The sequence below is a fragment of the Salmo salar genome, chromosome ssa14, assembly GCF_905237065.1.
Source record: "Salmo salar chromosome ssa14, Ssal_v3.1, whole genome shotgun sequence".
In the NCBI taxonomy this organism is placed as follows: domain Eukaryota; kingdom Metazoa; phylum Chordata; class Actinopteri; order Salmoniformes; family Salmonidae; genus Salmo; species Salmo salar.
The window spans coordinates 84,600,293-84,616,197 of record NC_059455.1 but is presented as its reverse complement, the minus strand read 5'-3'; the positions used below and the strand labels follow the sequence as shown (position 1 = coordinate 84,616,197).

The window sequence follows — 15,905 nt, the reverse complement described above, 5'->3', positions numbered from 1 at the left end:
TCCATCCCTCTTTCTCTCCCTCCTCCCTTTCCTTCCCTCCCTCCCACCCCTCCCTCTCTCTCTCCTCCATCCCTCTCTCTCCCCGTCTCTCTATCCCTCCCTCCGCCTCTCTCCCCCTGCCTCCGCCTCGCTCTACCTCCCTCCCTCTCTCTCGCTCCCTGATATTGCTTAATCAACTGCCTCATTCAGTCTCTCCAGATCTGGATCAGTATTCGGAGACTGCCCACTGTCCCTTCATCAGGTCTATTATGGCTCCCGGAGATGGCAGATCAAGGGTCACTGCATCCATTATAATGGACTGGAAGAAGCCAGAGGAGCCCAGTGATAGTATGAATCCCAAATGGAATCCTATTTCCTACATAGCGCACTAAATAGGAAGTAGGGTGTTATTTAGGAGACACCCCATTTGTTTACGTCTGAAGGACAGATTTAGTTTGCAATGGTTTACTGTTTGTTTGTTTACTTAAGTGGCATTGGAGTATGAGGTCAAAGTTCAAAGTGCATTCAGAGGTAATGCATGGTTGGTGAAAAAAAGAAAAAGAGGGATTTGCAAAAGAGGAGCATCATGCAAAACAAGTTTTAATACAAGACACATCTCAAGCCTTTGGGTACTGTTAGTCTTAGAGCTAGTGATGACAGCATGCATTAATACAAGCCGCTTCCCAAATGACACCCTATTCCCAAATCCCTACATAGTGCACTACTTTTGACCAGAGCCAATCGGATGCCATTTGGAGTGAGACACAGTCCTTGTTTGCCCCTCCATGTCCCTAATAAGACAATAACAGAGTTTGAGGGCATAGGAAATAGGAAAGGAGCTGATAGGACAGATGTAGGGTGTAGGGTGTATCTCAGGGTTTGAGTGACACTGACACATCAACCCATCCTAAGGATGTGTAATTTCTCTCTACAGCCTACATTGCCCTGTATTGAAATACCCTGATAGAGACTTACAGCTAAGACAGAGATATGGTGATGGGGGGACAAGCTGTCCTTGTTACATTGGCTATAGAGAGAAATAGTAATGTCGTCTTTTTGTTGGCACTAACTCCGCCATGGTTCATTGGACAAAGCCTATGAGGAAAATGAATGGCGTTTTGGATAAACGGTGAAAATAAGGTCTGTGGGAAACACAGGCTTAGGAGATCTTATATGTTTTGTTCTATGAGATAACCTTCATCAGCTAATGTCACTTTGTGAATTTGAAGAATTTGAGTAATAATAAAAAGGTCATAAAATCACAGGCTTAATGACTCTTTAAAGGTCATGTTAACTGACTGATATTATCTCACAGAACAAAACAATTAAAATCTCCTAACCTCTGACCTTATTTTCAGCATTTATCCCAAAACCCTATTCTTTCCTCATTCATTTTCCCTATAGGGATAGCTGAACAAACCAGAGGTAACTTATTTCCGTTTTTTAGGACTACAAACTGGCGCGTTATGGAAATAGTGTCCTGAATCTTTCTCACAGTACAAGCTGTAAACAATGCATCATCTACAGAGTAGATTCATCCCAAATGGCACCCTATCCATATATAGTGCACTACTTTTGACTAGGGCACATAGGGAAGAGAAGTGAAAAGTGGGGGATGAGAGGATGGGAGGTAGCCGAGCAGTTAAGAGCATTGGGCCAGTAACTGAAAGGTTGCTGGTTTGAATCCCCAAGCCGACTAGGTGACAAGTCTGTCAATGTGACCTTGAGCAAGGTACTTAACCCTAATTGCTCCTGTAAGTTGCTCTGGATAAGAATGTCTGCTAAATGACAAAAAATGTCAAATTAGAATGGATGGAAGATTCAGGGTCAATCATCTGAACATAACCAGTAATGTGTATTCTATTTCCACATTGTGGGTATTACTGCCTAGGGAGCTATACCAGAATATGACCACTGTATTCCTGGATCTCTCCATCTCCCCGAGACTCACCTCTGGCAGGGCCGGCCATCCCAGGACTCTGCTGTTGGGCGCTGTTGTTGTTGTTGTTCATCTGGATGCCATTTTGTTTCATCAGTTGCATCAGCTCAGATTCCAGGGCTGCAATCTGCGAAGAAACCGTTTCAAATGAGTTTCAGGGTTAACGACCCATGCAGTGTGGCTGTACAGTGGCTCCCTCCACTGGAAACATCATGTACCAGCAGGGGAAATGTCTAATCAAGGCAGTGTACTAATGTTGAACTGGGGTAATTACATAAGGGATTTATCTTGTACTTAGACAGCTTTGCACTGTACACAGTCAGCATTGTAAGCGTATACATGTACATCAAAGCCATATACTGTGGCAAGTATGTACTGAATGCTCACCTAAAAAGGAATGGGCGTAATCAACAGCATTGAGAAAATGGGAGAGGGACTATACAGAGAAAGTATAGTTACCCTGACTTGCAGTCCCTGGATCTCCTCCAGGTGGGACTTCTCTGTATCCTCCAGCCTCTTCCTCTCTGCATCCTCCTTCTGGACAAACTCCACCTCCCTGGAAGAAACAGAGGGGATGGGGGTTAGAAAGGTATGTTGGTGGCCCTCTGATGACAGGGGTGAGGTTAGAAAGGTATGTTGGTGGCCCTCTGACAGGGGTGAGGTTAGAAAGGTATGTTGGTGGCCCTCTGACAGGGGTGAGGTTAGAAAGGTATGTTGGTGGCCCTCTGATGACAGGGGTGAGGTTAGAAAGGTATGTTGGTGGCCCTCTGACAGGGGTGAGCTTAGAAAGGTATGTTGGTGGCCCTCTAACAGGGGTGAGGTTAGAAAGGTATGTTGGTGGCCCTCTGACAGGGGTGAGGTTAGAAAGGTATGTTGGTGGCCCTCTGACAGGGGTGAGGTTAGAAAGGTATGTTGGTGGCCCTCTGACAGGGGTGAGGTTAGAAAGGTATGTTGGTGGCCCTCTGACAGGGGTGAGGTTAGAAAGGTATGTTGATGGCCCTCTGACAGGGGTGAGGTTAGAAAGGTATGTTGGTGGCCCTCTGATGACAGGGGTGAGGTTAGAAAGGTATGTTGGTGGCCCTCTGACAGGGGTGAGGTTAGAAAGGTATGTTGGTGGCCCTCTGACAGGGGTGAGGTTAGAAAGGTATGTTGGTGGCCCTCTGACAGGGGTGAGGTTAGAAAGGTATGTTGGTGGCCCTCTGATGACAGGGGTGAGGTTAGAAAGATATGTTGGTGGCCCTCTGACAGGGGTGAGGTTAGAAAGGTATGTTGGTGGCCCTCTGACAGGGGTGAGGTTAGAAAGGTATGTTGGTGGCCCTCTGACAGGGGTGAGGTTAGAAAGGTATGTTGGTGGCCCTCTGATGACAGGGGTGAGGTTAGAAAGGTATGTTAGTGGCCCTCTGACAGGGGTGAGGTTAGAAAGGTATGTTGGTGGCCCTCTAACAGGGGTGAGGTTAAAAAGGTATGTTGGTGGCCCTCTGATGACAGGGGTGAGATTAGAAAGGTATGTTGGTGGCCCTCTGACAGGGGTGAGGTTAGAAAGGTATGTTGGTGGCCCTCTGACAGGGGTGAGGTTAGAAAGGTATGTTGGTGGCCCTCTAACAGGGGTGAGGTTAGAAAGGTATGTTGGTGGCCCTCTGACAGGGGTGAGGTTAGAAAGGTATGTTGGTGGCCCTCTGATGACAGGGGTGAGGTTAGAAAGGAATGTTGGTGGCCCTCTGACAGGGGTGAGGTTAGAAAGGTATGTTGGTGGCCCTCTGATGACAGGGGTGAGGTTAGAAAGGAATGTTGGTGGCCCTCTGACAGGGGTGAGGTTAGAAAGGTATGTTGGTGGCCCTCTGACAGGGGTGAGGTTAGAAAGGTATGTTGGTGGCCCTCTGATGACAGGGGTGAGGTTAGAAAGATATGTTGGTGGCCCTCTGACAGGGGTGAGGTTAGAAATATATGTTGGTGGCCCTCTGACAGGGGTGAGGTTAGAAAGGTATGTTGGTGGCCCTCTGACAGGGGTGAGGTTAGAAAGGTATGTTGGTGGCCCTCTAACAGGGGTGAGGTTAGAAAGGTATGTTGGTGGCCCTCTGACAGGGGTGAGGTTAGAAAGGTATGTTGGTGGCCCTCTGACAGGGGTGAGATTAGAAAGGTATGTTGGTGGCCCTCTGACAGGGGTGAGGTTAGAAAGGTATGTTGGTGGCCCTCTGATGACAGGGGTGAGGTTAGAAAGGTATGTTGGTGGCCCTCTGACAGGGGTGAGGTTAGAAAGGTATGTTGGTGGCCCTCTGACAGGGGTGAGGTTAGAAAGGTATGTTGGTGGCCCTCTGATGACAGGGGTGAGGTTAGAAAGGTATGTTGGTGGCCCTCTGACAGGGGTGAGGTTAGAAAGGTATGTTGGTGGCCCTCTGATGACAGGGGTGAGGTTAGAAAGATATGTTGGTGGCCCTCTGACAGGGGTGAGGTTAGAAAGATATGTTGGTGGCCCTCAAACAGGGGTGAGGTTAGAAAGGTATGTTGGTGGCCCTCTGACAGGGGTGAGGTTAGAAAGGTATGTTGGTGGCCCTCTGACAGGGGTGAGGTTAGAAAGGTATGTTGGTGGCCCTCTGACAGGGGTGAGGTTAGAAAGGTATGTTGGTGGCCCTCAAACAGGGGTGAGGTTAGAAAGGTATGTTGGTGGCCCTCTGACAGGGGTGAGGTTAGAAAGGTATGTTGGTGGCCCTCTAACAGGGGTGAGGTTAGAAAGGTATGTTGGTGGCCCTCTGACAGGGGTGAGGTTAGAAAGGTATGTTGGTGGCCCTCTGACAGGGGTGAGGTTAGAAAGGTATGTTGGTGGCCCTCTGATGACAGGGGTGAGGTTAGAAAGGAATGTTGGTGGCCCTCTGACAGGGGTGAGGTTAGAAAGGTATGTTGGTGGCCCTCTGACAGGGGTGAGGTTAGAAAGGTATGTTGGTGGCCCTCTGATGACAGGGGTGAGGTTAGAAAGATATGTTGGTGGCCCTCTGACAGGGGTGAGGTTAGAAAGGTATGTTGGTGGCCCTCTGATGACAGGGGTGAGGTTAGAAAGGTATGTTGGTGGCCCTCTGATGACAGGGGTGAGGATAGAAAGGTATGTTGGTGGCCCTCTGACAGGGGTGAGGTTAGAAAGGTATGTTGGTGGCCCTCTGATGACAGGGGTGAGGTTAAAAAGGTATGTTGGTGGCCCTCTGATGACAGGGGTGAGGTTAGAAAGGTATGTTGGTGGCCCTCTGACAGGGGTGAGGTTAGAAAGGTATGTTGGTGGCCCTCTGATGACAGGGGTGAGGTTAAAAAGGTATGTTGGTGGCCCTCTGATGACAGGGGTGAGGTTAGAAAGGTATGTTGGTGGCCCTCTGACAGGGGTGAGGTTAGAAAGGTATGTTGGTGGCCCTCTGACAGGGGTGAGGTTAGAAAGGTATGTTGGTGGCCCTCTGACAGGGGTGAGGTTAGAAAGGTATGTTGGTGGCCCTCTGATGACAGGGGTGAGGTTAGAAAGGTATGTTGGTGGCCCTCTGACAGGGGTGAGGTTAGAAAGGTATGTTGGTGGCCCTCTGACAGGGGTGAGGTTAGAAAGGTATGTTGGTGGCCCTCTGACAGGGGTGAGGTTAGAAAGGTATGTTGGTGGCCCTCTGACAGGGGTGAGGTTAGAAAGATATGTTGGTGGCCCTCTGACAGGGGTGAGGTTAGAAAGGTATGTTGGTGGCCCTCTGATGACAGGGGTGAGGTTAGAAAGGTATGTTGGTGGCCCTCTGACAGGGGTGAGGTTAGAAAGGTATGTTGGTGGCCCTCAAACAGGGGTGAGGTTAGAAAGGTATGTTGGTGGCCCTCTGACAGGGGTGAGGTTAGAAAGGTATGTTGGTGGCCCTCTGACAGGGGTGAGGTTAGAAAGGTATGTTGGTGGCCCTCTGACAGGGGTAAGGTTAGAAAGGTATGTTGGTGGCCCTCTGATGACAGGGGTGAGGTTAGAAAGGAATGTTGGTGGCCCTCTGACAGGGGTGAGGTTAGAAAGGTATGTTGGTGGCCCTCTGACAGGGGTGAGGTTAGAAAGGTATGTTGGTGGCCCTCTGACAGGGGTGAGGTTAGAAAGGTATGTTGGTGGCCCTCTGATGACAGGGGTGAGGTTAGAAAGGAATGTTGGTGGCCCTCTGACAGGGGTGAGGTTAGAAAGGTATGTTGGTGGCCCTCTGTGACAGGGGTGAGGTTAGAAAGGTATGTTGGTGGCCCTCTGATGACAGGGGTGAGGTTAGAAAGGTATGTTGGTGGCCCTCTGACAGGGGTGAGGTTAGAAAGGTATGTTGGTGGCCCTCTGACAGGGGTGAGGTTAGAAAGGTATGTTGGTGGCCCTCTGATGACAGGGGTGAGGTTAAAAAGGTATGTTGGTGGCCCTCTGATGACAGGGGTGAGGTTAGAAAGGTATGTTGGTGGCCCTCTGACAGGGGTGAGGTTAGAAAGGTATGTTGGTGGCCCTCTGATGACAGGGGTGAGGTTAAAAAGGTATGTTGGTGGCCCTCTGACAGGGGTGAGGTTAGAAAGGTATGTTGGTGGCCCTCTGACAGGGGTGAGGTTAGAAAGGTATGTTGGTGGCCCTCTGACAGGGGTGAGGTTAGAAAGGTATGTTGGTGGCCCTCTGATGACAGGGGTGAGGTTAGAAAGGTATGTTGGTGGCCCTCTGATGACAGGGGTGAGGTTAGAAAGGTATGTTGGTGGCCCTCTGATGACAGGGGTGAGGTTAGAAAGGTATGTTGGTGGCCCTCTGACAGGGGTGAGGTTAGAAAGGTATGTTGGTGGCCCTCTGACAGGGGTGAGGTTAGAAAGGTATGTTGGTGGCCCTCTGACAGGGGTGAGGTTAGAAAGGTATGTTGGTGGCCCTCTGACAGGGGTGAGGTTAGAAAGGTATGTTGGTGGCCCTCTGACAGGGGTGAGGTTAGAAAGGTATGTTGGTGGCCCTCTGACAGGGGTGAGGTTAGAAAGGTATGTTGGTGGCCCTCTGACAGGGGTGAGGTTAGAATGGTATGTTGGTGGCCCTCTGACAGGGGTGAGGTTAGAAAGGTATGTTGGTGGCCCTCTAACAGGGGTGAGGTTAGAAAGGTATGTTGGTGGCCCTCTAACAGGGGTGAGGTTAGAAAAAAATGTTGGTGGCCCTCTGACAGGGGTGAGGTTAGAAAGGTATGTTGGTGGCCCTCTGACAGGGGTGAGGTTAGAAAGGTATGTTGGTGGCCCTCTGACAGGGGTGAGGTTAGAAATATATGTTGGTGGCCCTCTGACAGGGGTGAGGTTAGAAAGGTATGTTGGTGGCCCTCTGACAGGGGTGAGGTTAGAAAGGTATAATGGTGGCCCTCTGACAGGGGTGAGGTTAGAAAGGTATGTTGGTGGCCCTCTGATGACAGGGGTGAGGTTAGAAAGGTATGTTGGTGGCCCTCTGAAGACAGGGGTGAGGTTAGAAAGGTATGTTGGTGGCCCTCAAACAGGGGTGAGGTTAGAAAGGTATGTTGGTGGCCCTCAAACAGGGGTGAGGTTAGAAAGGTATGTTGGTGGCCCTCTGACAGGGGTGAGGTTAGAAAGGTATGTTGGTGGCCCTCTAACAGGGGTGAGGTTAGAAAGGTATGTTGGTGGCCCTCTGACAGGGGTGAGGTTAGAAAGGTATGTTGGTGGCCCTCTAACAGGGGTGAGGTTAGAAAGGTATGTTGGTGGCCCTCTGACAGGGGTGAGGTTAGAAAGGTATGTTGGTGGCCCTCTGACAGGGGTGAGGTTAGAAAGGTATGTTGGTGGCCCTCTGATGACAGGGGTGAGGTTAGAAAGGTATGTTGGTGGCCCTCTGACAGGGGTGAGGTTAGAAAGGTATGTTGGTGGCCCTCTGATGACAGGGGTGAGGTTAAAAAGGTATGTTGGTGGCCCTCTGATGACAGGGGTGAGGTTAGAAAGGTATGTTGGTGGCCCTCTGACAGGGGTGAGGTTAGAAAGGTATGTTGGTGGCCCTCTGACAGGGGTGAGGTTAGAAAGGTATGTTGGTGGCCCTCTGACAGGGGTGAGGTTAGAAAGGTATGTTGGTGGCCCTCTGATGACAGGGGTGAGGTTAGAAAGGTATGTTGGTGGCCCTCTGACAGGGGTGAGGTTAGAAAGGTATGTTGGTGGCCCTCTGACAGGGGTGAGGTTAGAAAGGTATGTTGGTGGCCCTCTGACAGGGGTGAGGTTAGAAAGGTATGTTGGTGGCCCTCTGACAGGGGTGAGGTTAGAAAGATATGTTGGTGGCCCTCTGACAGGGGTGAGGTTAGAAAGGTATGTTGGTGGCCCTCTGATGACAGGGGTGAGGTTAGAAAGATATGTTGGTGGCCCTCTGACAGGGGTGAGGTTAGAAAGATATGTTGGTGGCCCTCAAACAGGGGTGAGGTTAGAAAGGTATGTTGGTGGCCCTCTGACAGGGGTGAGGTTAGAAAGGTATGTTGGTGGCCCTCTGACAGGGGTGAGGTTAGAAAGGTATGTTGGTGGCCCTCTGACAGGGGTAAGGTTAGAAAGGTATGTTGGTGGCCCTCAAACAGGGGTGAGGTTAGAAAGGTATGTTGGTGGCCCTCTAACAGGGGTGAGGTTAGAAAGGTATGTTGGTGGCCCTCTGACAGGGGTGAGGTTAGAAAGGTATGTTGGTGGCCCTCTGATGACAGGGGTGAGGTTAGAAAGGAATGTTGGTGGCCCTCTGACAGGGGTGAGGTTAGAAAGGTATGTTGGTGGCCCTCTGACAGGGGTGAGGTTAGAAAGGTATGTTGGTGGCCCTCTGATGACAGGGGTGAGGTTAGAAAGGTATGTTGGTGGCCCTCTGACAGGGGTGAGGTTAGAAAGGTATGTTGGTGGCCCTCTGACAGGGGTGAGGTTAGAAAGGTATGTTGGTGGCCCTCTGATGACAGGGGTGAGGTTAAAAAGGTATGTTGGTGGCCCTCTGATGACAGGGGTGAGGTTAGAAAGGTATGTTGGTGGCCCTCTGACAGGGGTGAGGTTAGAAAGGTATGTTGGTGGCCCTCTGACAGGGGTGAGGTTAGAAAGGTATGTTGGTGGCCCTCTGACAAGGGTGAGGTTAGAAAGGTATGTTGGTGGCCCTCTGACAGGGGTGAGGTTAGAAAGGTATGTTGGTGGCCCTCTGATGACAGGGGTGAGGTTAGAAAGGAATGTTGGTGGCCCTCTGACAGGGGTGAGGTTAAAAAGGTATGTTGGTGGCCCTCTGACAGGGGTGAGGTTAGAAAGGTATGTTGGTGGCCCTCTGACAGGGGTGAGGTTAGAAAGGTATGTTGGTGGCCCTCTGATGACAGGGGTGAGGTTAGAAAGGAATGTTGGTGGCCCTCTGACAGGGGTGAGGTTAGAAAGGTATGTTGGTGGCCCTCTGACAGGGGTGAGGTTAGAAAGGTATGTTGGTGGCCCTCTGATGACAGGGGTGAGGTTAGAAAGGTATGTTGGTGGCCCTCTGACAGGGGTGAGGTTAGAAAGGTATGTTGGTGGCCCTCTGACAGGGGTGAGGTTAGAAAGGTATGTTGGTGGCCCTCTGATGACAGGGGTGAGGTTAAAAAGGTATGTTGGTGGCCCTCTGATGACAGGGGTGAGGTTAGAAAGGTATGTTGGTGGCCCTCTGACAGGGGTGAGGTTAGAAAGGTATGTTGGTGGCCCTCTGATGACAGGGGTGAGGTTAAAAAGGTATGTTGGTGGCCCTCTGACAGGGGTGAGGTTAGAAAGGTATGTTGGTGGCCCTCTGACAGGGGTGAGGTTAGAAAGGTATGTTGGTGGCCCTCTGACAGGGGTGAGGTTAGAAAGGTATGTTGGTGGCCCTCTGACAGGGGTGAGGTTAGAAAGGTATGTTGGTGGCCCTCTGATGACAGGGGTGAGGTTAGAAAGGTATGTTGGTGGCCCTCTGATGACAGGGGTGAGGTTAGAAAGGTATGTTGGTGGCCCTCTGATGACAGGGGTGAGGTTAGAAAGGTATGTTGGTGGCCCTCTGACAGGGGTGAGGTTAGAAAGCTATGTTGGTGGCCCTCTGACAGGGGTGAGGTTAGAAAGGTATGTTGGTGGCCCTCTGACAGGGGTGAGGTTAGAAAGGTATGTTGGTGGCCCTCTGACAGGGGTGAGGTTAGAAAGGTATGTTGGTGGCCCTCTGACAGGGGTGAGGTTAGAAAGGTATGTTGGTGGCCCTCTGACAGGGGTGAGGTTAGAAAGGTATGTTGGTGGCCCTCTGACAGGGGTGAGGTTAGAAAGGTATGTTGGTGGCCCTCTGACAGGGGTGAGGTTAGAAAGGTATGTTGGTGGCCCTCTAACAGGGGTGAGGTTAGAAAGGTATGTTGGTGGCCCTCTAACAGGGGTGAGGTTAGAAAGGAATGTTGGTGGCCCTCTGACAGGGGTGAGGTTAGAAAGGTATGTTGGTGGCCCTCTGACAGGGGTGAGGTTAGAAAGGTATGTTGGTGGCCCTCTGACAGGGGTGAGGTTAGAAAGGTATGTTGGTGGCCCTCTGACAGGGGTGAGGTTAGAAAGGTATGTTGGTGGCCCTCTGACAGGGGTGAGGTTAGAAAGGGACAGAGTGTTAGGTGGTTGGATGGTTGGGGACAGCCCCTCTCAAGGGGGTGAGGACAGGGACAGAGTGTTAGGTGGTTGGATGGTTGGCGACAGCTCCTCTCAGAGGGGTGAGGACAGGGACAGAGTGTTAGGTGGTTGGATGGTTGGGGACAGCTCCTCTCAGAGGGGTGAGGACAGGGACAGAGTGTTAGGTGGTTGGATGGTTGGGGACAGCTCCTCTCAGAGGGGTGAGGACAGGGACAGAGTGTTAGGTGGTTGGATGGTTGGGGACAGCTCCTCTCAGAGGGGTGAGGACAGGGATGAGAAGGGATGGGTAGAGCTCATCTCTGTGTTGTCTCCTTTAACAGGAGTGTACAGGGGTAAGGGAATGGGACTGTGTGTGTGTGTGTGTGTGTGTGTGTGTGTGTGTGTGTGTGTGTGTGTGTGTGTGTGTGTGTGTGTGTGTGTGTGTGTGTGTGTGTGTGTGTGTGTGTGTGTGTGTGTGTGTGTGTGTGTGTGTGTGTGTGTGTGTGTGTGTGTGTGTGTGTGTGTGTGTCTGTGTGTGTGTGTGTGTGTGTGTGTGTGTGTCTGTGTGTGTGTGTGTGTGTGTGTGTGAACATGTATAGATGGTAAAAGGAGAATATCTCAGGGAGAATAGGAGCTCAGTGAACTTAAGTCAGAGTGACAGTCACACACAGTCCTGCCTCTCTCTTCAGCAGGGCTGAAGTACGCAAGGCTCCCTCGCACACGCACAGACAACCATACCAAACTCAATACAGACATGTTGCATCAAGGGCAAGGGCAATTAAAGGCATTCAGAGCGGAGAGGGGCAAAGCGGTTCTGATGAGAATGACCATAGAGATCAACTCACTGCTGAGAAAGCGGCTGCGGTGTGGAGGAGAGCTGCACAGGAAGGAAGTCAACACAGCTCTTTCTCTCTAAAGCAATCCTTCAACTGAGTGCCACTTGGTTAAAATGTCCTCCAGACTAAAGGGTGGAATTTGTTTGTGAAATTGTTTGATAAACATACTATAAGAAAATAACAGGGTTTGAATAACATATAGTGAGTGTATTACCTAAAATAAGCAACAATTTGAAATGGCCTCTAAACTTGGACAATAATAAGGTTTGACATGTCCATATGAACCAAAGTAGTCTGAATAATGTAGTAATACATTTTCAGGTTTTCAGTCATAAACAACCAGTTTTACACTCATAGCAACAGATGACATGGACACATCTGAGTGGCTAGTTACTGACTAGACCAGAGCAACAGATTTGAAATGTGTGGTTAGTTACTGACTAGACCAGAGTAACACGTCTGGAGTGTGTGGTTAGTTACTGACTAGACCAGAGTAACACGTCTGGAGTGTGTGGCTAGGTACTGACTAGACCAGAGCAACACGTCTGGAGTGTGTGGCTAGTTACTGACTAGACCAGAGCAACACGTCTGGAGTGTGTGGCTAGGTACTGACTAGACCAGAGCAACACGTCTGGAGTGTGTGGCTAGGATCTGACTAGACCAGAGCAACACGTCTGGAGTGTGTGGCTAGGTACTGACTAGACCAGAGCAACACGTCTGGAGTGTGTGGCTAGGTGTGACTAGACCAGAGTAACACGTCTGGAGTGTGTGGCTAGGTACTGACTAGACCAGAGCAACACGTCTGGAGTGTGTGGCTAGGTACTGTCTAGACCAGAGCAACACGTCTGGAGTGTGTGGCTAGTTACTGTCTAGACCAGAGCAACACGTCTGGAGTGTGTGGCTAGGTACTGACTAGACCAGAGCAACACGTCTGGAGTGTGTGGCTAGGTACTGACTAGACCAGAGCAACACGTCTGGAGTGTGTGGCTAGGTACTGACTAGACCAGAGCAACACGTCTGGAGTGTGTGGCTAGGTACTGACTAGACCAGAGCAACACGTCTGGAGTGTGTGGCTAGTTACTGACTAGACCAGAGCAACACGTCTGAAATGTGTGGTTAGTTACTGACCAGAGCAACACGTCTGAAATGTGTGGTTAGTTACTGACCTGACCAGAGCAACAGATCTGGGGATGAGTAACTCCCGAATAGGTGATAGAACCTGGGTTCGTAACTTAACAGCCTTACCAAGGCTAAGAACGTTACAGTATATTGAACCTGTATATTGTCTAATTTAGATCAGTTTAGCACCAGACTCTGACTCACTTCTGCTGGAAGTCTTTGATGAGTTTCTTGGCCTTGTTGTACTTCTTCTCTAGGGTGGTGTACTGGCACTGAGCCTCCTTCAGGTGCTCGTTGACCGTGTGGCACAGGGTCTGAGCCTCGATCCAGTAACTCTCCAGCTTCAGCATCCTCTCCTTGTTCTCCTCCATGCTGGCCTTCAGCTGGCTCTTCTCCTTCTCCCAGCGTGCCTTCTCCCTCTCCACCACAGCAAGCTGGGATAGACAAGCACAGATAAGCATGGTATTACACTCACACACCAACACGGCCTACACTCACCACTAGGTACGTCATTAAAAACAAACACTGGAACACAAATACAGTATTGACAGATTTCCAAATACTGTAATGCACAAGCCAGCTGACTGACTAGACACACTATGGTATACATATACATGTTGTCATGATACCAGTACTTCAATACTAGGAAGTAAGTAAGCAAAGCAAACAAAACATGAAGATGTCAACATTTCAAAAGAGACGGTGCTATGGGTTAAACACATAACATAAAAAACATAGCACCGTCTCTTTTTTAGGGTTGACTATCATACTGTACCTGAGTTTCCATGGCAAAAAGAAAAACACAAAGCAGACTAAAGTCTTTGTTCCTTTAAAACCTACTTTTGCAAAATAGTGTGTGCTATAGCTTGAAAAATAAACAAACGTTTCTTCCAATATACTTGACTTAAGGCTCACTATCCAGCCTTCACAACAAAGAGAAACTAACAGACCGTGTACTGACAAGCCTTTCGTTGAGCTTAGTTTATTGGTGTGACCTCCTTCTAAACATTGTTATTGTATTAAATCCTTCTACTCCTCAGGGAAAACTTCTAAAGCAACCCTCTCCCAAGGACCACCAGAGCAGCTCATGCTCAGTATTACACCAACAAGCTTATCTTTCAATTTCACTAAATCCAGTCATTGAATTCAGTTAATATCTCTAAATCATTTCCTGCAGTTTGAGCTAAGCTGTCCTCGTGAGGATAAACCAGGAACTTTTAGAAAGCTCTGCCTGCTTGCATGTCACTCTCACTTAACCACTGGCTCTCTCACTGCCCAGACACCTTTGACATGAAACTGCAAGAGGCAACTCTGCCGTGCAGTGAAGCTAAACTGCTGAAATATACATGCAATTGCCTTAAATATTCAGAAATAACTTAAAATAGAAATTATTATACCCTGCACTGTCCCATGACGTCCTTTTTACAAACATATGTCTATTTCTCATGCGTTTATTGCACTTCATTTGCCTTTCATACCATTCATCTTAGAGATGACAGCAGGGGACATTTCTTACCTTGTTTTTGAGCTTCTGTATCTCTGCCTCGGTGACAGTGTGCTTGATCTGCAGCTGAGGGAGTAGAAAGGGAGGAGGTCGATCTGATGATCAAACACTTGGCTGCGCAGCCTCTGTGCTGGACAAGCCTCGTGCACACACACAACCACTGAGAAGAACCACACAGCCCAGCCCATGCATGACAGCACACTCTACCACTGACAGGGAGAGACTCACAGAACCAAGAAGAAGGAGAGTGAGAGAGAAAGGTCCAAAGTAGAGAGGGAGAGAGAGAAAGGTCCAAAGTAGAGAGGGAGAGAGAGAAAGGTACAAAGTAGAGAGGGAGAGAGAGAAAGGTACAAAGTAGAGGGAGAGAGAGAAAGGTACAAAGTAGAGAGGGAGAGAGAGAAAGGTACAAAGTAGAGAGGGAGAGAGAGAAAGGTACAAAGTAGAGGGAGAGAGAGAAAGGTACAAAGTAGAGAGGGAGAGAGAGAAAGGTACAAAGTAGAGGGAGAGAGAGAAAGGTACAAAGTAGAGAGGGAGAGAGAGAAAGGTACAAAGTAGAGAGGGAGAGAGAGAAAGGTACAAAGTAGAGAGGGAGAGAGAGAAAGGTACAAAATAGAGAGAGAGAGAGAGAGAGAGAGAGAGAGAGAGAAAGGTACAAAGTAGAGAGAGAAAGGTCCAAAATAGAGGGAGAGAGAGAAAGGTACAAAGTAGAGAGAGAAAGGTCCAAAATAGAGGGAGAGATAGAACGATCCAAAATAGAGGGAGAGTCAGTAGGCAGAGAGAGAAACGTGGAGAGTGAGTGACAGAAAGCGAAAGGGATATAGGAACGACAGTAGTAAGAGAGAAGTGAAGAAAGAGAGGCAGTTGAGGAAAGTGAAGAGAGAGAGAGAGAAAGGTGGAGAGAGAAAGGGGGAGAGAGAGAGAGGGAGAGTCCCAGTGAGAGAGAGTAGAGGTCTTGGGACAGTAGAGATTACATGATTTCTCACTCAATATCCAGAACACCGCAGTGCAGCTCAGGCAATTTGTTAAATGTGTCACACAAGTGTGGAGTGAGGGACAAACTGTTCTGTTGTCAGCAGTGCTAGTAAGGCTTTTCAGTCAATATTACTAGCAGGTTGGCTCCTTTAAAAAAGGAAAATGGGTTCTAGAAGAAAGTAACGACCAAATTCTACATTTCAGTCATGTGTTACTCTTTGGCTTTGTTGCAATCAGGAACGAGAAAGAGTTGTTGTACAAAGTTCCAGGCCACAGTATTAGTGATATTAGTGTGAGGAAAATACATAAGACGTTTTTGTTGGAACTTCTGTATTTTTTGGCGTGCTCAAATACTTAGACTAATGAAATAGACAGAAGAATAGAATAAAATAAATACAATAGACAAATGAAAGGGGTGTTCGAGTGACCTCTCTGAATGTCTGGTAGAGTTTGGTAGCGTCCAACTCTGAGGGGGAAATGATGTCATCTGTTTCTGGCAAATCAAACACCTCGATGCTCTTCTCCCCGTCGCCCTCCTCATCCCCACCACCGTCCGCGGCCGGCCCCGCCTCCTCCTCCTCATCAGTGGCGTACTCCCCAGTCTGAGGACACACACAGACACACACACAACATGAGAAATGAGAATACATTCCATAACTAGTCGTACATGTCACTGGGAACACACAGTATTATGTATCTAAAGCTCGTTTAGTGTTTTCATCTTCTCTTTCGTTGTTCTTAGTCTAACTTTCATTGAGTTATCCCTTCCTATTTTAAGAAGCGCTGCCTGCCACTCCAATGTTGCATTTGATAATGAAAACGATTAATATTCTTTACAGCGAGGACAACAAATACACCAGTGTAATCTTTCTCTCAGCCAAGGTTGTAAATTCAGCTCTCTTTCTCAGGATGGAAGCGGAAGGCAGAGTCTCTGTGCTTCACAATAATGCCTCCAAAAGTCAACAGCACTGAGAGGATGGTTAAGTTCATAACTGATGTTTTT

The 15,905-nt window shown here is 48.9% G+C and overlaps 1 protein-coding gene across 5 annotated transcripts in view; it reads right to left on the bottom strand.

The window, feature by feature from the left end:
- The window catches only part of LOC106570463 (neurabin-1), a 140,803-nt gene that overhangs the window by 37,312 nt on the left and 87,586 nt on the right, over positions 1–15,905 (bottom strand). For all 5 annotated transcript variants that reach the window (XM_014142825.2, XM_014142829.2, XM_014142830.2 and 2 more), the window contains exons 7-11: positions 15,331–15,504; positions 13,943–13,996; positions 12,631–12,860; positions 2,378–2,474; positions 1,931–2,045 (exon numbers count right to left, since the gene is read on the bottom strand). In XM_014142825.2, the coding sequence (XP_013998300.2) occupies positions 1,931–2,045; positions 2,378–2,474; positions 12,631–12,860; positions 13,943–13,996; positions 15,331–15,504 (670 nt within the window). The remainder of the gene's footprint in view (positions 1–1,930; positions 2,046–2,377; positions 2,475–12,630; positions 12,861–13,942; positions 13,997–15,330; positions 15,505–15,905) is intronic.